The sequence below is a fragment of the Hypanus sabinus genome, chromosome 10, assembly GCF_030144855.1.
Source record: "Hypanus sabinus isolate sHypSab1 chromosome 10, sHypSab1.hap1, whole genome shotgun sequence".
NCBI lineage: Eukaryota > Metazoa > Chordata > Chondrichthyes > Myliobatiformes > Dasyatidae > Hypanus > Hypanus sabinus.
In genome coordinates, this window is record NC_082715.1 from 19,286,941 (window position 1) to 19,308,072 (window position 21,132).

At 41.9% G+C, this 21,132-nt stretch overlaps 1 protein-coding gene across 5 annotated transcripts in view; it reads right to left on the bottom strand.

Moving 5' to 3' along the window:
• fam184ab (family with sequence similarity 184 member Ab) overlaps positions 1-21,132 on the bottom strand; it is a 202,256-nt gene that overhangs the window by 72,540 nt on the left and 108,584 nt on the right. For all 5 annotated transcript variants that reach the window (XM_059981474.1, XM_059981471.1, XM_059981472.1 and 2 more), the window contains exons 5-8: positions 14,986-15,183; positions 7,887-8,009; positions 5,785-5,946; positions 2,750-2,871 (exon numbers count right to left, since the gene is read on the bottom strand). In XM_059981474.1, the coding sequence (XP_059837457.1) occupies positions 2,750-2,871; positions 5,785-5,946; positions 7,887-8,009; positions 14,986-15,183 (605 nt within the window). The remainder of the gene's footprint in view (positions 1-2,749; positions 2,872-5,784; positions 5,947-7,886; positions 8,010-14,985; positions 15,184-21,132) is intronic.

A 21,132-nucleotide genomic window follows, 5' to 3' on the forward strand; every position in this document is an offset into this window, starting at 1 on the left:
GTTGGAAATGATTCTTAGAGATAAGATCTATGGGCATTTAGAGAATCATGGTCTGATCAGGGACAGTCAGCACGGCTTTGTGAAGGGCAGATTGTGTCTAACAAGCCTGATAGAGTTCTTTGAGGAGGTGACCAGGCATATAGATGAGTGTAGTGCAGTGGATGTAATCTACATGGATTTTAGTAAGGCATTTGACAAGCTTCCACATGGTAGGCTTATTCAGAAAGTCAGAAAGCATGGGATCCAGGGAAGTTTGGCCGGGTGGATTCAGAATTGGCTTGCCTGCAGAAGGCAGAGGGTTGTGGTGGAGGGAGTACATTCAGATTGGAGGGTTGTGACTAGTGGTGTCCCACAAGGATCAGTTCTGGGACCTCTACTTTTCATGATGTTTATTAACGACCTGGATGTGGGGGTAGAAGGGTGGGTTGGCAAGTTTGCAGACGACACAAAGGTTGATGGTGTTGTAGATAGTGTAGGGGATTGTCGAAGATCGCAGAGAGACATTGATAGGATGCAGAAGTGGGCTGAGAAGTGGCAGATGGAGTTGAACTTGGAGAAGTGTGAAGTGGTACACTTTGGAAGGACAAACTCCAAGGCCGAGTACAAAGTAAATGGCAGGATACTTGGTAGTGTGGAGGAGCAGTGGGATCTGGGGGTACATGTCCACAGATCCCTGAAAGTTGCCTCACAGGTAGATAGGGTAGTTAAGAAAGCTTATGGGGTGTTAGCTTTCATAAGTCGAGGTATAGAATTTAAGAGTCGCTAGGTAATGATGCAACTCTATAAAACTTTGGTTAGGCCACACTTGGAGTACTGTGTCCAGTTCTGGTCACCTCACTATAGGAAGGATGTGGAAGCATTGGAAAGGGTACAGAGGAGATTTACCAGGATGCTGCCTGGTTTAGAGAGTATGGTTTATGATCAGAGATTAAGGGAGCTAGGGCTTTACTCTTTGGAGAGAAGGAGGATGAGAGGAGACATGATAGAGGTGTACAAGATATTAAGAGGAATAGATAGAATGGATAGCCAGTGCCTCTTCCCCAGGGCACCACTGCTCAGTACAAGAGGATATGGCTTTAAGGTAAGGGGAGGGAAGTTCAAGGGGGATATTAGAGGAAGGTTTTTTACTCAGAGAGTGGTTGGTGCATGGAATGCACTGCCTGAGTCAGTGGTGGAGGCAGATACACTGGTGGAGTTTAAGAGACTACTAGACAGGTATATGGAGGAACTTAAGGTGGGAGGTTATATGGGAGGCAGGGTTTGAGGGTCAGCACAACATTGTGGGAGGAAGGGCCTGTAATGTGCTGTACTATTCTATGTTCTATGAAATGGAAATTGACCCTCAGCCCATCAATCCATCTTGCAGATCTTCTCCCCAATTCTCTTGGATCTTGAGAACCAGATCCACCAGGCACTATAGCACAAGCCTGCTCCAGCCAACACAGGTGACAACCGCATGTACATGCCATCAGCCACATGCTCTGAGGGATTCCACTCAACCCTCTCCAGCTATCCAGGCACACGGTGGACTCCATCATTTCTGTGATGCCATTTCTGGTGAACCACCATGATCAAACATGTACATCAGTTCATCGTTGCCTGCGCTCAATGTGCCTGGTTCAATTCTTCCAACCAGCAGCCCTCCGTGCTCCTGTGGTCCCTAGACGCAACAAGGTTGCCACCTTCCGATGGAGCAATGGTGATCATTGCAATAGTGGACTGATTCTCCAAGGCGGCCCACTTCATTGCCCTCCCCAAACTTCCGTCAGACGCTAGGATGGCAGATTTGGTTCTCCAACTGCATTAACACATCAACTGCAGCCTATTCATACCCAGCTCTCATCCACAGTCCTTGTTCTTCCATCGAACTAGTCAGTCTCAACCAGTTGTTCCTAAGCTTCAGTTACCTTGTTGTCTGTGCTGTTTAGTCTCTGTTCTCTCTCATTTTGTTATTTTTGCAACCTATTATTAAAATTATTGTTCATTGCTGAATCATCTCTGCTGCTCTGCTTCTGGTCAAGCCTCCTCTACATTTCCTGATAATATGTGGCTCCAGTATAACATCACATACATCATCAATCTTCAGGTCCTGCTATTCAGGGACTAGTGCTGATATAATTTTTGTGACTGTATGTGTTATTGTAACTATATGTGCTATGTGTGACTGTATGAACTGTGTTTTTCACCTTAGCCCTGAAGGAACGCTGTTTTGTTTAGCTGTATGCATGTCTTTTAGCTGTATTCATGTGTATAGTTGAATGACAATTAAACTTGAACTTTTCTCAGAGGTCAAACATTTCCTACTCTGATATATCAGGAAGCCACAGATACTTTCTCCCTGTCCAACTTCAAAACCATTATCTAAAAATTCCACATTTTCATCTTTGGAGCAATTATGGTAATTCAAGGAGTTTTACAGACCACTAGACCTGTACCAGCTGTTTAACAAAGCTCAGCATTACAGTTAACACACCAAAAGTGGACGAAGGGTCTCGGCCCAAAATGTTGACTGTACTTCTTCCTATAGATGCTGCCTGGCCTGCTGCATTCCACCAGCATTTTGTGTGTGTTGCTTGAATTTTCAGCATCTGTAGATTTCCTTGTGTCAGCATTATAGTTAATGGCAGAGGGAAAACTGTACTCACCCAGTCCAGGAGGACTGCTTAGGCTAATTGAGGGGGGGGGGGGGGGGGTGGGTGTGGTCAGTTCAAGAGCTTATTGTTCTCCTTTATGAAAGATAATGAATTACCTCACAACTGTTTTCCACTTTTGTTCCAGATCCTTTTCCAATCTTTCTAATTTGATTTTCTCTTCTTCTTTAGCAGCAGTTAGTCGTGCCTCATAGTTCTGTCTCTGTTGTTCCATTTCTCCCTATGGCATACAAGTAAATTAGTCCTACCACTGCAATAAACAAATATGAACTCAAAAATGCATGTTCTACTGAAATTACTTATTTTAAGCACCAAGTAAATTGAATCGTTGTTATACTGTAGAACTATAGTAAATAGTTTACCTTACCTCATGATAAAAATCAAATCTACTGTAAACCAAAACTTCATACCTACTTCCTCTATAAGTAGATGTCATTTCATAGTATCTAGTATATATAGTACAATGGATCTATGCATAAATTAATACACCACCACTTTCTTCCATCTTCTTTGAGATGGACAGAGAAAGATCCAAAATCAGGAAGGAACTGTGAAAAATGCTCCAAATGAATTTGAGTCAAATCTAGTTAATTTAAGGACATAAATTTAGTTCTTCAAGTATAAAGGATATACTGACATTTGAGAGGGTTCAGAGTAGATTCACGAGAATGATTCCAAGAATGAAAGGGTTACTGTATGAGGAACGTCTGGCAGCTCTCGGGCTGTATTCCCTGGAGTTCAGGAGAATGAGGGGGGATCTCATAGAAACATTCCAAATGTTAAAAGGCCTGAACAGATTAGATATGGCAAAGTTATTTCCCGTGGTAGGGGATTCTAGGACAAAAGGACATCCTTCAGGATTGAAGGATGTCCTTTTAGAACTGAGATGTGGAGAAATTACTTCTATCAGAGGGTGGTAAATCTGTGGAATTTGTTGCCACGAGCAGCTGTGGAGGCCAAGTCATTGGGTGTATTTAAGGCAGAGATTAGCCAGGGCATCAAAGGGTATGGGGTGAAAGGAGAGTGGGGATGACTGGATGAAGTGGATTAGCCCATGATTGAATGGTGGAGCAGACTTGATGGGCTGAATGACCTACTTCTGCTCCTGAATTTTATGCTCTTACAGTCTAAATTGTTAAAACAGCCTGGATTATCATCTTTTATTTGGGATACTGATACGAACCCACAGGTTTTGTTTACTGTGGACTGTCACTTTAAAAGAGCGCTTCAGTGAGGCAGGACTATGATGTTATTCACTGACTGACTCACGGCTTGTTTATCTTTAAAACAAGGACACAGTCAGAAGTCAGAAGAAGAGAGAGAGGGAGAGAGAGGAGTGAACCTGGAAAAGAGTAGCAGCTCCAGCTTGACGAAGCTGGGCATCTGGAACTCTGCTATACCCACAGGGGTGGGTTGATCATCGATCCAGTGCACATCGAATGTGTGGCTGTCAGTTCATATAATCCATAGGACTGGATTTAGGAATGTCCTGTGGGACCACTCGAAGTTAACCCTTGCCTGGGTATGTCATGTGGTAACCCCTTGAAGATGACATCCCTGTGACAGATCACTCTGGTGGTAATTCCTATGTGGATTTGGAACAGCTCGACGGAGGATTTTTGACAACTGAGTTCACACTTGGAGTCTGGTTTTGATGTTAAAACCACTCTCTTTACTAGTATCTACTTATAATATAACACGCATGTGTGTGCAAATATAACTCCCAAACTATTGAGCTTGTGAGAACAAGGCTTAGAGTCTTGAGATGGTAAAGCATGGAAGTTTAGTTTATCCACAGAATAAAATGATGGGAGAGGGATATTTGTAATCCAAGGTAAAACGTAGTAAGAAGGCAATTACATTGAATTCCACAGGTTCCACAATGGCAATTAATAAATATCAGTTGTCGAAGATCCTCCATCGAGCTGTTTCAAATCCACATACAAATTACCATCAGAGTGATCTGTCACAGGGATGTCATCTTCAAGGGGTTACCACATGACAAACCCAGGCAAGGGTTAACTTCAAGTGGTCACACAGGACATTCCTAAATCCAGTCCTATGGATTATCCGAACTGACAGCCACACATTCGATGTGCACTGGATCGATGATCAACCCACCCTTGTGGGTATAGCAGAGTTCCAGATCCCCAGCTTTGACAAGCTGGAGCTGCTACCCTTTTCCAGGTTCACCCCTCTCTCTCTCTCTCTCTCTCTTCTTCTGACTGAGCCAGTCTGTGTCCTTGTTTTAAAGGTAAACAAGCTGCGAGTCAGTCAGTGAGTAACACCATAGTCCTGCCTCACTGAAGCACTCTTTTAAAGTGACAGTCTACAGTAAACGAAACCTGCAGGTTCATAACAATACTGACACTTAAATGGAGCAGTAAAATGCTTAGAGCAAGCATTTTTAGTGTCAGTTGTGTGTGTTTGTGCTCAAAAAGCAGTGATTTTTGTCACTGATAGTTGATGAGAAATAAGCAGTAGGACAATTCAGAGCAGCTTTGCTCACTGTGGTTTCAAGCATTCAGGCTTTGAGATGCTAGAAATGGCTGTCAGACACTATGGAGAGAACAAGTTTTAAATAGTGTCAGCTGTGCGTGCTTGTGTTATGTTATCCATTTGGGCCGATGGATGACAATTCAAAAAGCAGTGACTTTTAATAATTTTGTTTATTATTTTAACTTTATGCAGGAAAGCAATGAAGGCAGTTGATTATCTGCACTAAGTGTCTGTGCTGATTTTGTTCATTTACAGTCAATCAAAATAACATGGCAGGGATAAATTCTTCCGTCAATAATTGTTAGAAATAATACATAGTTTTATAATACTGCAGTGGCATTGATGCTGTTCTAATTTGTTCTGTATTTCATTTAAATGAATCATTTGTTACTCAATTTCTGTATAAGTTTGAGCTGTAAACATATCTACTAAAGGAAAAATGAGCTAGGGGAGCAGAAAATTATGTCACTTTCATGTTGCATGCAACTATCACTGGCAAGTCATTAAGTGACACTCACCTTGGATCACGGAACGAAAATATTGTGCAAGAACATGTAGCACAGGTCTTATTTCCAGATGCACTTTCAGTACATTGAATGAAGATATGTCAAATATATAAACAAACTATTAATACCTGCACAGAAGAAAGGGAATCACTTGTCTCCCTTAGTTTGGCCCTAGAATAATTCAATTCTTTTTGCAGTTTTTCCTGAGCATCCTTCAAGCTGGATATATGCTCTTCTGCTGATCCTAAGCCATGTTCACTCTTTTTCACAAGCTCTTGTAAACGACACACCTGGTGAAAAAGGCTCATTTTACTATAAAGTTCAAAGGTAGTGCATGAATCACAGTCTCAATTAATTTAAAGGGGATGTGGGAATTGAATTGGAATATCATTGTCACATGTACTGAGGTACTGTGAAGATCTTGTCTTTGATAGCATTCATACAGATCATTCATTATACCATGCATCAAGGCAGTACAAGGTAAAACAGTAACAGAATGCAGAATAAAGTACAACTGCTACAGACAGAAAATGCAGTGCATATGGCCAATAAGGTGCAAGAACATAATAAGATAGATTGTGAGGTCAAGAGTCCGGCTTATTGTACCAGAGAACCATTTAATTGTCTTATAACAACGGGCCAGAAGCTTGTCATTGAACCTGGTGGTACATGCTTTATGGCTTTTGTTTCTTTTGCTGATGGAAGAGGAGAAAAGAAAGAATATCTGGTATGGGTTGGGACTTTGAGAAAGCTGGCTGCTTTACTGAGGCAATGAAAAGAATGGACAGAGTCTAAAGGGGGAAGACTGGTTTCTGTGAAGTGCTAAGCTATGTACACAACTCTGAGGTTTCTTGCTGTCACAGGGAGAGCACTTATCATACAAAGCTATGATGCATCTGGATAGGATGCTTTATATGGTGCATCAATAAAAATTGCTAGGGGCCGACAGGGACATGCCAAATTCCTTTAGCCTCCTGAAGAAAATGACGCATTGGTGAGCTTTCTTGGCCTTGGTATCTATTTGTTGGACCAGGACAGGCTATTGCGATATTCACCCCAAGGAACTTGAAGCTCTCAACCCTCTAAACCTCAGTACCATTGATGTAGACAGGAGCATGTGCACTGTCCCTCCCCCTTCTTACTGAAGTTATTAACAAGCTCTTTTGTTTTGCTGACATAAAAGGTAAGATGTTACCATGGCACCAATATCACCAGGACTCCAGTGAGTTTAGAGGCAATGCAGCAAAAAGGGTCCCTGAGTTTAAGGAGACACCACAAACATCATTCAATGAATTAGATGCCGCACCATCATGATATCTAAATACAGTTGGCCCTCCTTATCCACGGGAGATTGGTTCCGGGACCAAAAAACACTGATGCTCAAGTCCCTTATTTAACTTGTCTCAGTGCGGTGGTCTTTAGGACCCAGCGGAACCCTGGACTTTATTCAACCTGTCTCAGTGCGGTGGATTTTAGGAGCTGGGGCAGCTCTGAATCCGCAATGTTTCTGTTCACGAAAATAATTACAATCACGATTGAAAATAAGGTGGAAATAATAAAGCAATCAGAAAGAGGTGAAATGCCATCAGTCATTGGAAAAGCGTTAGGCTACAGTTGGTCAACGATCGGAACAATTTTAATGGAGCATGTGAAAGGTCCTGCCCCGATGAAAGCTACAATTATTACTAAGCAACGCAGTGGTTTAATTATTAAAATATGTATGTTTCTTAAGTGTTTTATATGCATAGAAAGGTAAAATATGTACTATATACTAAGAAAAACATTTTACTAACTGATTCTAAATAATACTGGATGTACCTGTTCTGACTTCAAATCCGACTTAAAGACGGACTCAGGGACGGAACTCATTCATAACCCGGGGACTGCCTGGACTTTAAAATCATCTCTAGATTACTTATAATACTTAATAGAATGTAAATGCTATGTAAATAGTTGTTATACTGTATTGTTTATGAAGTAATGACAAGAAAAAATAGTCTGTACATGCTCAAACAACGAGTGCTGGAGAGAGAACTTCCAGGTTTTCCCAATCCGTGGTTGGTTGAATCCACGCATGCGGAACCCGCGGATAAGGAAGGCCGACTGTAGTTGGATTCTTATATTTTACAATACTTTGAAAATTGTTTTTATTTTCAGAACCCTTAGTATCCTGACACAGCAACATTTTTTTAAATGCATATTCAAATCTAAATGTAGCAGATTCTCTTGCCTCTTGATTGGCTGTGTTTAGTTTAGCAGTCAACTCATTCTGCAAGTTTTCCATTTGTTGTTGATACCGATTCTTCTCTTCTTCCATTCGTAGTCGATCTTTTTCAAGATTTTGATCTATTTCCTGAAGAGAATAATTCAATTAATCTCTTAAATTAATTAAATATGCATTTAAATCTATTATTTTGTACAAAGCAAAATTTCGATTGAGATTTCAAAATAGTAATGCAAATTTTCAATATTCTTTTAAACTTAGACTAGATATTATTGATGAAATTTGTTTAGCAAACAGCCTAGACTCATAGATGATGTTCCTACCTCTGAATTGTTGATGGCGGTAAAGGGGGTCAGAAGGAGGTGAGGATAGAGACAGAGTGTGTGCGTTTTTCAAAAAATTAAATGTTTACAGTATAAAATATTTATATAGGATGCTTAAGCTGGAGACCATCAGATCAATATTTTCAAGGAAGTCCAATAAGACCATAAGACATAGGAGCAGAATTAGGCCACTTGGCCCATTGAGTCTGCTCTGCCATTCTATCATGGTTGATTTATTTCCATCTCAACTCCATTCTCCTGCCTTCTTCTCGTAACCTGTAACACCCTGACTAACCAAGAACCTATCAACCTCTGCCTTAAATATACCCAATGACCTGGCCTGCACAGCCGCCTGTGGCAATGAATTATACAGATTCACCAGCCTCTGCCTAAACAAATTTTTCCTTATTTCTGTTGTAAATGGATGTGCCTCTATTATGAGGCTGTGAACTCTGGTCCTAGACTCTCCCACTAAAGAAAACATTTTCTCCACATTTACTCTCTCTGAGTCTTTCAATATTCATAGGTTTCAATGAGATCGCCCCCTCATTCAGCGAGTACAGGCCCCGAGCCATGAAACGCTCCACATATATCAATCCTTTCAATCCTGGGAACATTCTCATGAATCTCCTGTAGACTCTCTCCAATGTCAGCACATCTTTTCTTAGATAAAAGACCCAAAACTGCTCACAATACTCCAAGTGCAGTATGAAAAAATGCCTTATAAAGCCTCAGCTTTACATCTTTGCTTTTGCATTCTATCCCTCTCAAAATAAATGCTGACATGGTATTTGCCTTCCTTACTACCGACTCAACCTGCAAGTTAACCTGCTCAAGTAAAATACTTCATGTATCTTTTTTTATATTATTGGCTAGTTTAGCCAGAGAATGCTGAGTTTGTGGAATTTGTTGCCACATGTAGCTGTGGAGCCAAGTTTTTTTGTATACTTAAGGTAGAGATTGATAGATTGTTGATTGGTCAGGGCATAAAGAGATACGGGAAGGCGGCAGGAGATTGGGGCTGAAAGGAAAAATGAATCAGCCATGATGAAATGGTGGAGCATACTCGATGGGCCAAATGGGCTAATTCTGCTCCTACATATATGCCCTATCTTTTGCTTTTATGTTGACTTTGGCTTCCCTTGCCAACCACAAATGGGCTATCCTGCCTTCAGAATTCTACTGCTTCCTTCAGATACATCTATCCCGAGCCTTTTAAATTGCTCCAAGAAACTCCAGCTATTGCTGTTCTGCCATCATCCCTGATAATGTCAGCTTCCAATCAACTTTGGTCAGCTCCTCTCAAATACCTCTGTAATTCCCTTTAATCCACTGTAATACTTATACATCTGACTTTATCTTCTCCCACTCGACTGAATTCTACCATAATATGATTACTACCTCAAAAAGATTCCTTTAGGAACTGCCATTCCCCTAGTGGCCTCAACAACAAGCTGTTCTCAGAAGGCATCTTGAATGCATTCCACAAACTCCCTCTCTTGGGATCAAGCCCCAACCTGATTTTCCAAATTTTCCTGCATATTCAAAACCCCTATAAGTATTCCAACTTTGGACTTTTTACAAGCCTTTCCTATCCCCTGCTGTACTTTGTAGTCCATATCCTGATGACTGTTCAGAGGCCTGCATATACAGTAACTCCAATCAGGATCTTTTTACCCTTGTAATTTCTTAATTCAACCCACCAGCATTACACATCATTAAATCCTATCACTTCTTTCTAAGGATTTTATTTCATTTCGTTATCAACAGAGCCACTCCACCCCTTCTGTCTACCTGTCTGTCCTGTCAATACAATCTGCTTCCTTGGATGTTAATCCCCCAACTATGATCTTGTTTTAGCCATGACTCAGTCACACCCACAACATCATACCTGCCAATCTCTAACCATGTTATGAGATCATCTATCTTACTCCATATATTGCATGCATTCAAACACCTTCAACCTTTTTGATTTTGTCCCCGTTACAATTTAGCTTATCCCACTGACTACAATTTTGCCCTATCATCTTCCTGTCCTTCATCAGTGTCACTACACTAATTGATCAGAGTTACAGGAAAGTAATCACCCTGGTTGCAGGAGGCAAGTAGCTGGGTGACTGTCAGGAGAAATGGAAATGTGAATAGGCAGTTAGCACAAAGTGCCCCTGAGGCCATTCCCCTCAAAAATAAGTATACTGCTTTGGATACTGTTGTGGGGGATGACTTTCCAAGGGGAACCCCTCAGAGACTGTGTTACTGGCACTGTGTATAGGTCTGTGGTGCTGAAAAGAATAAGAGGGGAGGGGAGCAGTAGAGAGGGAGGGAGAGCAGCCAGATGTCTTGGTACATATTGGTACCAATGACATACGAAAAGCAAAGAGGTCCTGAAAAGAGAATTTAGAGAGCTAGGTAGAAAGCTGAGAAGCAGGACCTCCCAGGAAGTAATTTCTGGATAGCTGCCTCTGCCATGCTCCAGTGAAGGCAGAAACAGGATGATTTGGCAATTTAATGCATGGATGAGAAGTTGGTGCAGGGGGCAAGGCTTCAGGTTCTTGGATTATTGGGATCTCTTCTTGGGGAAGTATGACCTGTTCAAAAGTAATGGGTTGCACCTGAATCTGAGGGGAACCAATATTCTCGCAGGCAAGTTTGTTACAGCTGCTAGGAAGGTGTTTAAACCAATTTGGTAGGTGGGTGGGAGCCAGAGTGAAGGGACTCAGGGCAGGACATATGGTTAAACGAGGATAACGTACAGTCAGACTGTCAAAAAGAGCAGGCAGATGATAGGACATAATCGCAGCTAGCAGGGTAAGTATCAGTGCATAAGGGATGCTGAATCAAAAAGGGTAGCAAATGCAGCACTCAAGATCTTATATCACAATGCATGGAGTATAAGATAAAGTGGATGATCTTGTTGCACTTTTAAAGATTGTTTGGTATGATGTTGTGGCCATCATTGAATTGTGGCTGAAGGATGGTTGTGGTTGGGAGTTGAATATCCAAGGTTACACATTATATGAAAGGGATAGGAAAGTCAGCATAGAGGGTGGCGTGGCTCTGCCGGGAGGGAATAGCATGAAATCAGTAGAAAGGTGTGACATATGATCGGAAGATGTTGAATCCTTGTGGGTTGTGTTAAAAAATTGCAAGGATAAAAGTACTTTGATGGCAGTTATAAACAGGCCTCTCAACAGTAGCTAGGATGTGGACCACAGGTTGCAACACAAAGTAGAAAACATGTGTCAAAAGGGCAATGTTATGATAGTCATGGGAGATTGGGAAAATCAGATTGGAACTGGATCCCAAAAGAGTGAGTTTGTTGAATGCTTACACAATGTCTTTTTTAGAGCAGTTTGTTGTTGAGCCTGCTAGGGGATCAGCCACACACACAAAATGCTACCTTGGCTGCTGAGTTGCTCCAGCATTTTGTGTATGATGCTTAATTTCCAGCATCTGCAGATTTTCTTGTTTGTGTTAGGGGATCGTGTACACTGGATTGGGTGTTACGTAATGAACCAGAGCTGATTAGGGAGCTTGAGGTAAAAGAACCCTCAGGAACCATTGATCACAACATGACTGAGCTCAACTTGAAATTTGACAGGGAGAAAGTAAAGTCTGATGTAACAGTATTTCAGTGGAGTAAAGGAAATTATAGTGGTATGAAAGACGAGTTAGACAAAGTAAATTGGAAGGAGATGCTGGCAGGGTTGACAACAGAGCAGCAATGGTGTGAGTTTCAGGGGAAAATGAGGAAGGTGCAGGATAGATATACTCCAAAAACAAATAAATACTCAAATGACAAAATAGAACGACTGTGGCTGACAAAGGAGGTCAAAGCTAATGTAAAAACAAAAGAGACGGCATCCAACAAAGCAAAAATTAGTGGGAAGGCAGAGGATTGGGCAGCTTTTACAACCCTACACAGAGCAACTAAAAGAACCATTAGGAGTGAAACAGTGAAATACGAAAGAGAGATGAGAGTGGATATAGGACTATTAGAAAATGAGATCAAAGAAATAATAACGGGAATAATCTGATAGCAGATTAACTAAGTGAGCATTTTGCATCAGTGTTCACTGTGGAAGACACTAGCAGTGTGTCACATGTTGAAGGGTGTGAGGGAAGAGAATTGAATAGCAGTTGCTATGACAAGGAAGAAGATTCTCCAAAAGGCTGAGAGACCTAGTGGTACATAAGTCACATGGACCAGAACCATAGGGTTCTGAGAGAGGTACCGGTAGAGATCGTGGAGGCATTAGTAATGATCTTTCAAAAATCCTTGGACTCTGGCATTATGCCAGTTGGACTGGAAAATTGCAGATGTCACTCCACTCTTTAAGAAAGGAGGAAGGCTGCAGAAAGAAAATTATAGAGCAGTTAGCCTGACATGGTTGGGAAGATGTTGGAGTCAATTGTTAAGGACAGGGTTATGGAGTACTTGGTGACTCGGGACAAGAAAGGATAAAGTCAGCATGGTTTCAATAGACAATAGACAATAGGTGCAGAAGTAGACCATTCGGCCCCTTGAGTCTGCAACGCCATTCTGAGATCATGGCTGATCATTCACTATCAATACCCAGTCCCTGCCTTGTCCCCATATCCCTTGATTCCCCTATCCATCAGATATCTATCTAGCTCCTTCTTGAAAGCTTCCAGAGAATTGGCCCCCACCGTCTTCCGAGGCAGTGCATTCCACACCTCCACAACTCTCTGGGAGAAGAAGTTCTTCCTCAACTCTGTTTTAAATAACTGACCTCTTATTCTTAATCCATGCCCTCTGGTACTGGACTCTCCCAACATCTGGAACATATTTCCTGCCTCAATCCTATCAAATCCTTTAATTATCTTAAACGTTTCAATCAGATCCCCTCTCAATCTCCTCAATTCCAGTGTGTACAAGCCCAATCTCTCCAATCTCTCTGCGTAAGACAGCCCTGCCATCCCAGGAATCAACCTAGTGAATCTACGCTGCACTTCCTCAATTGCTAGAATGTCCTTCCTTAAACCTGGAGACCAAAACTGTACACAATATTCCAGGTGTGGTCTCACCAGGGCCCTGTACAGATGCAAAAGGACATCCTTGCTCTTGTACTCAATTCCCCTTGTAATAAAGGCCAACATTCCATTTGCCCTCTTCACTGCTTGTTGCACTTGCTCATTCACCTTCATTGACTGATGAACTAGGACTCCTAGGTCTCTTTGCATTTCTCCCTTACCTAACTCTACACCGTTCAGACAATACTCTGCCCTCTTGTTCCTGCTTCCAAAGTGGATAACTTCACATTTATTCACATTGAATGACATCTGCCAAGTATCTGCCCACTCACCCAGCCTATCCAAGTCTCCCTGTATTCTCCTAACGTCCTCTTCATATGTCGCACTGCCACCCAGTTTAGTATCGTCAGCAAACTTGCTGATATAGTTTTCAATGTCCTCATCTAAATCGTTGACATAAATCGTAAAGAGCTGTGGTCCCAATACAGAGCCCTGTGGTACCCCACTAGTCACCTCCAGCCAGTCCGAGAAACACTCATTCACTGCTACCCTTTGCTTTCTATCTGCCAACCAGTTTTCTATCCATGTTGAAACCCTGCCCCCAATGCCATGAGCTCTGATTTTACTCACCAATCTCCTATGTGGCACCTTATCGAATGCCTTCTGAAAATCTAGGTACACTACATCCACTGGCTTACCCTCGTCTAACATCCTTGTTACACCCTCAAAAAACTCCAACAGATTAGTCAAGCATGATTTGCCCTTGGTAAATCCATGCTGGCTCGGCCTAATCCTATTACTGCCATCAAGATATGCCACTATTTCGTCCTTAATAATGGACTCAAGCATCTTCCCCACGACTGACGTTAGGCTAACAGGGTGATAGTTCTCTGTTTTCTCCTTCCCTCCCTTCTTGAAAAGTGGGATAACATTAGCCACTCTCCAATCTTCAGGAACTGATCCTGAATCTAAGGATATCTTGCATGATGAACCTGCTGGAATTCTTTGAGGAGATTACACATAGAACAGATAAAGGGGATGCAGTTATTGGATGCATAAAGTGCTGTCACATGAAAGGAGCATCTATCATTAAAGACCTCCACTACCTAAGGCCATGTCCTTGTTTACTACTAACGGTGGGCAGGAAGTCTCACACCACCAGATTCAGGAACAGTTATTATCCTACAACAATTAGGTTCGTCAATCAGCAGTTAGTTCATTCACTATTACTCTGAACTGATTCTACGACCTATAGACTCCTCTTCAAGCACTCTTTACACAATCATGTTCTCAGTATTATTTTTATTTTCACAATTTGTGTTCTTTCGTATATTGGTTGTTTGTCAGTCTTTAGCTGTTTATGTGTAGTTTATTTTTTGTAAAATTCTATTGTACTTCTATTTTTTCCTGTAAATGCCTGCAAGAAAGTGAACTCAATGTAGTATATGATAACATATATTGCATGTAATCTGATAATAAATTTACTACGAAAAACTTGGGCATGCTTATTATCTGTCTCAGGAATTAGCCTGCTATATTTTATTTCTATCTGTTTCATCAGCAGAGATTATTTTGGCAATTAGTGCAAACCCACTTCCCATCCCTATCTTCATCCCATCTCCCAACCACCACATCTCAACATTTACAATGCATGATACGACCAAGGGATGTGTTAGCATGGGAACACATGCTGATGATGGAGCTTTGGAAAAGATCAGTTTGTACTTGTCACAGGTCAGTGTAACAAGCCAGTAACAGAAAATTCAAGGCCAATGTCGTCCACTTACCAGTTGCAACTTTTTCTTTTCTCTTTCACTTGTGCCTTGAACAGATTCTAATGCAGCTTGATGTTTTTCAGATAACTCCTCCATACTTTTCCTAAAGGTTTCCTTTAGAAATCTAGTTTCCTCTTCAAGCTTGTGGCGCAGGTTTGTTATCTCCTGTTCATAATATTGCCTTTGCATTTCTTTTTCTTCATTTAAGGACTGCAGTTAAAAATCATACACTGAGTGACAAGCATAATACTAAGCATTAGATCTTGCAAGGTTCAAAGGACTTAGCACTGGGGTCCAATTTCTATATCAACTACATTTTCATTGGATTTGAAAAGGACTCATTCATTTTAATACACCACTGTCTTATTTTTTAATTCTGTCATGAATCAAACATAAAGAAGGATCAAAATATTAATTAGATTTAATGGAAAGTCAAAATTACAGTTAATATTTGGAATGAACTAAGTATCAGTAGAATTATTTGATACAAGATTAAGGGTGGCAATTCTACACACTGACTGATGGCCAATAGTTCAACTTCAAGCTCAGTTGTCAGTCAAGAATACATATCAAAGCAGTCAAATGAAACAGGGTGCAAGGTGCAAAACACAGAATCAGGTTTATTATCACCAGCATGTGACGTGAAATTTGTTAACTTAGCAGCAGCAGTTCAAATGCAATACATAATCTAGCAGAGAGAGAAAAATAATAATAAATAAACAAGTAAATCAATTACGTATGTTGAATAGATTATTTAAAAAAGTGCAAAAACAGAAATACTGTATATTAAAAAAGTGAAATAGTGTCCAAAGCTTCAAAGTCCATTTGTGAATTGGATACCAGAGGGGAAGAAGCTGTTCCTGAATTACTGAGTGTGTGCCTTCAGGCTTCTGTATCTCCTACCTGATGGTAACAGTGAGAAAAGGGCATGCCCTGGGTGCTGGAAGTCTTTAATAATGGACGCTGCCTTTCTGAGACACCGCTCCCTAAAGATGTCCTGGGTACTTTGTAGGCTAGTGCTCAAGATGGAGCTGACTAGATTTACAACCTACCGCAGCTTCTTTTGGTTCTATGCAGTAGCCCGTCCATACCAGATAGTGATGCAGCCTGTCAAAATGCTCTCTATGGTACAACTATAGAAGTTTTTGAGTGAATTTTTTGACATGCCAAATCGTTTCAAATTCCTAATAAAGTATAGCCGCTGTCTTGCCTTCTTTATGACTACATCAGTACGCTGGGATCAGGTTATGTCCTCAGAGATCTTGACACCCAGGAACTTGAACTCTCCATTTCTGATCCCTCTATGAGGATTGGTATGTATTCCTCCGACTTACCCTTCCTGAATTCCACAATCAGCTCTTCCATCTTACTGACGTTGAGTGCCAGGTTGTTGCTGCGGCACCATTCCACTAGTTGGCATATCTCACTCCTGTATACTCTCTCGTCAGCACCTAAGATTCTACCAACAATGGTTGTATCATCAGCAAATTTGTAGATGTTATTTGAGCTATGCCAGCCACACAGTCATGTGTATACAGAGAGTGGAGCAGTGGGTTAAGCACACGCCTCTGAGATGCGCCAGTGTTGATCATCAGCGAAGAGGATATGTTATCACCTGTCCACGCAGACTGTGGTCTTCCGGTTAGGAAGTTGAGGATCCAATTACAGAGGGAGGTACAGAGGCCCATGTTCTGCAACTTCTCAATCAGGATTGTGGGAATAATGGTATTAAATGCTGAGCTATAGTCGATGAACTTGATGTACATGTTTGTGTCGTCTACATGGTCTAAAGCTGTGTGAAGAGCCATGGCGATTGCATCTGCCGTAGACATATTGTGACGAAAGGCAAGTTACAATGGGTCCTGGTCCTTGCTGAGGCAGGAATTCAGTTTAGTCATAACCTACCTCTCAAAGCATTTCATCATTGTCGATGTGAGAGCTACTGGGTGGTAGTCGTTAAGGCAGCCCATGTTATTCTTCTTTGGCACTGGTATAATTGTTATCTTTTTGAAGCATGTGAGAACTTCTGCCTGTACCAGTGAGAGGTTGAAAGTGTCCTTGAATACTCCGGCTAGTTGGTTGGCACAAGTTTTCCAAGCGTTACCAGGAACTCCATCGGGACCTTCCACCTTGCGAAGGTTCACTCTCTTTAAAGACAGCCTAATATCGGACTCTGAGACAGAGATGACAGGGTCATCAGGTGCAGCAGGGATCTTCACAGCTGTAGTTGTGTTTTCCCGTTCAAAGCATGCATAGAATGTGTTGAGTTCATCTGGTAGTGAAGCATCACTGCCATTCATACTATTGGGTTTCGCTTTGTAGGAAGTAATGTCTTGCAGTCCCTGCCAGAGCTGCCATGCATCTGATATCGCCTCCAACCTCATTCGAAATTTTCCCTTCACCCTTAAAATAGCCCACTGTAAATCATACCTGGTGTTCTGGTACAGGTCTGGGTTGCCAGACTTGAATGTCACAGATCTAGCCTTCAGCAGATGACGTACCTCCTGGTTCATCCTTGGTTTTTGGTTTGGGAATGTACAGTAAGTCTTTGTAGGCACACACTCATCCACACAGGTGTTAATGAAGTCAGTAATAACTGCAGCATACTCATCCAGATTCAAAGATGAATCCCTGAATACAGTCCGGTCCACTGATTCAAAGCAGTCCTGTATGCATTTCTGTGCTTATGAAAGCAAAAACCATAAAAATATATTAAAAATAATAATATAGTCCAAGTCCCCTGACTGTCATGGCTGTAGATTGATGGTGCATGGATGTTGTTCTGATGCCATGCTTCTGTAGAACAAGTTTGTAGTTTTTTTTTGCCTCATTCAAGTGCAGCTGCAGATGAGCACAATCCAGCTTTGGGTCTTCCACCAAGGAACACTGGATGGCAGCACCGACAGATGGGCCAGCCCCCAACCTAACGCAGAATCAAGCTGCACACAACCGGTCCCGGTGTCTCCTATTCCGCGGCAGCTGCAAGATGCGATCTCAAGGCATGAGGGCCTTGTCTGTTGAACAACCGAGGCAACTCAAGTCCCCTGTTGTCAGTCTCACCAACGAACTACTGAATTGGTCTCACAGTATCCTACATTATCATTGTCTAACAGAGTCTTGCAATCACAACAAGAAGGTCCAAGATAATCAGCTGCACCATCTGTTGAATTGTACACCATCTGACACCTTTCTCCATGGGTACCTGAAGCAGGCTGCAAGAGAACAAGAAGAAGCAGGCAACAAGTCCAGCTCCACCATCATCCAGCAACCCAATATTGGGGTAGACCTGCAGCATTTTGTGTTCTTAATATCCAGCAGTGTTTTGCATTTGTGAAAAAGATATAGAAGACAAACAACAACACCTTTGTTTGGACCCAGAGATGCCACTGTATCCAAGCGTGTCATCATCTTACCAATCTTTTCACGGGTCATTATTACCATGTCTCTTTTTAAATGTTGCTTTTAGTTTAACCTCTAAATCTATTTATCATGACATTAGTTCTGATTAGATTGCATAAAACTACATTGCATCCGTCTTGTACTAAAATATTTTTCACACTCTGTTACTTATTTGGCTTACAACTTTTTCCTAGCAGTTAATCTGGCCAAGATCTCTTTTCATTTTAATTACATTATTTAATGATCTATCCAAAAACTATAACTTTGACTGTTCTTTCCATTTTCAATATTTGTCAAAACCCCTCTTTTAACTCAGCTTGTATGCTGCACCTATTTAGTTATTCAGAACCAAGTTTGAAAGTGCTTCTACCTCCTCCTCCTCTGGCAGTGCTTGTGCCTTGAGTTTAATTTGCGTCCATTCAAAGAAGCATCAGGATCTGCAGACTTTGGCTATGTCCACACTACGCCAGATAAATCCGTAACCGAAGCTTTTTCTCTTCGTTTTACCCTCCGTCCACACTAAAATGGCATTTTTGTCCCCCGAAACTAGAGCTTTTCAAAAATGCTTTCCAGGGTGGGTATTTTTGAAAACGCTGCTCGAGCAGATCAGTGTGGACGGGGTAACCAGAGACTTCTGAAAACACTGTCAGACGGCAGCGCGCTATTTCATTGTTTTTTTGAACGCAACCTAACAATTTCAGAACAGAGGGCAACGAAACTGATGCCAGAAGAGTTAGAAATATACTCATCAAATACTTTGACCCATAACTTACTGAATAAATAAGTATACTAACTTTGCCCTGTTTTTCTGTCCCTGCTCGTATGAAGGTGGTTTATCTATTTATGCAAGTACTTTGACAATAGATGTGTAACAGCCTAATGTAACATTGTATGGAAATACAAGATAACATTGATGCAGACATGTTTTATACATTTAACAAGGTGCTTTATTAATGCAACAGAGTTAGTCAGTTTTTCAATGTTCGTCGTCAGCTGGGTCAATCTGTCCATGAACTCCCTGTCGGTTGCCTCCATACGCTCCAGTATTTGTTTTTTTTACTCTTAAGTTCTCCTGCGCAAGAGCCAACAGCTGTCCGTCATTTTAAGTTTTTCTAGTCTGTAACTACACAAACACACACTTGTACGGCGAGATTCGACACCAAACACGTCGCTTGTTTTCGGTAGATGTGTCCTGCGCATGCGCAGTAGGAGGAGATTCGCTGAAATCTCCGTTTCAATGTAGACAGAGATACTTTTAAAAATGCATAGTGTGGATGCCTATCGTTTTTACATGAAACTGGTGTTTTCAAAATTATCCGGCCGAGTGTGGATGTAGCCTTTGCCATAGGTAGAACGGGTGGTGTCTGATGGAGCTGGTGGGTGGGAAGTCATCCATTATTTCTGTTGTTTGTGCACACCTTCATGTTCTTCCAGTGACTTCATGGATGATTTCTCTCCATTCTGAGTGATCAAGGGCCATGATCCCCATGTCACTGAGAATGTTACATGTTTTCAAGACAACTTCCAAAACATACTGAAGCAGTTTCTTTGTCCACCTGGAAAAGCTCTTGCCTGTTAATAGGATTTGGGATGAACTCTTGTTTCAAAGGATCTAGACTCTGGCATGCAGATGATGTTGCCTATCCTCCAGACTTGGGTAACTCAAGTTGCTAGGCAGGGAATATTGGCCTCTGAGAAGATACTGACAAAGGTTTGCCCATCCTGCCAGTTTAATAGGATAATTTTTCAGACAACATATTAATGGGGTTCTTTGAGTTTCTTTTGACATTTTACTTAAAATCTTTCAAAATTGAGTGTGTACCTCCAGATCTTTCCCACATATTTCTCACATATCTTTCACTATATTACCAAATGGATGGTTGGACAAAAAAGACATGTACATTCGATTGCTGTTCACAGACTTCAGTTCAGCATTCAACACAATCATTCCTCAGAAACTGACTGGAAAGCTGAGCCTACGGGGCCTGAACACCTCCCCCTGCAACTGGATCCTAGACTTCCTGACTGGAAGACCTCAGTCTGTCCGGATCAGAAGCAGCATCTTCAACACCATCACACTGAGCACGGGGGCCCCCCCAGGGCTGTGTGCTCAGTCCACTGCTGTTCACCCTGCTCACCCACGACTGTGCTGCAAGACACAGCTCGAACCACATCTTCAAGTTTGCCGATGACACAACCGTGGTGGGTCTCATCAGCAAGAACGACGAGTCAGCATACAGAGAGGAGGTGCAGCAGCTAACGGACTGGTGCAGAGCCAACAACCTGTCCCTGAATGTGAACAAAACAAAAGAGCTAGTTATTGACTTCAGAAGTGCACAGAGCGACCACTCCTTGCTGAACATCGACGGCTCGTCGGTTGAGATCGTTAAGAGCACCAAATTTCTAGGTGTTCACCTGGCAGCGAATCTCACTTGATCCCTCAACACCAGCTCCATAGCAAAGAAAGCCCAGCAGCATTCTCTACTTTCTGCGAAGGCTGAGGAAAGTCCGTCTCCCACCACCCCCATCCTCACCACATTCTACAGGGAGCATTGAGAGCATCCTGAGCAGCTGCATGACTGCCTGGTTTGGAAATTGCACCATCTTGGATTGCAAGACCCTGCAGCGGATAGTGAGATCAGCTGAGAAGATCATCGGGGTCTCTCTTCCCGCTATTACAGACATTTACACTGCACGCTGCATCCGTAAAGCAAACAGCATTATGAAGGACCCCACGCACCCCTCATGCAAACTCTTCTC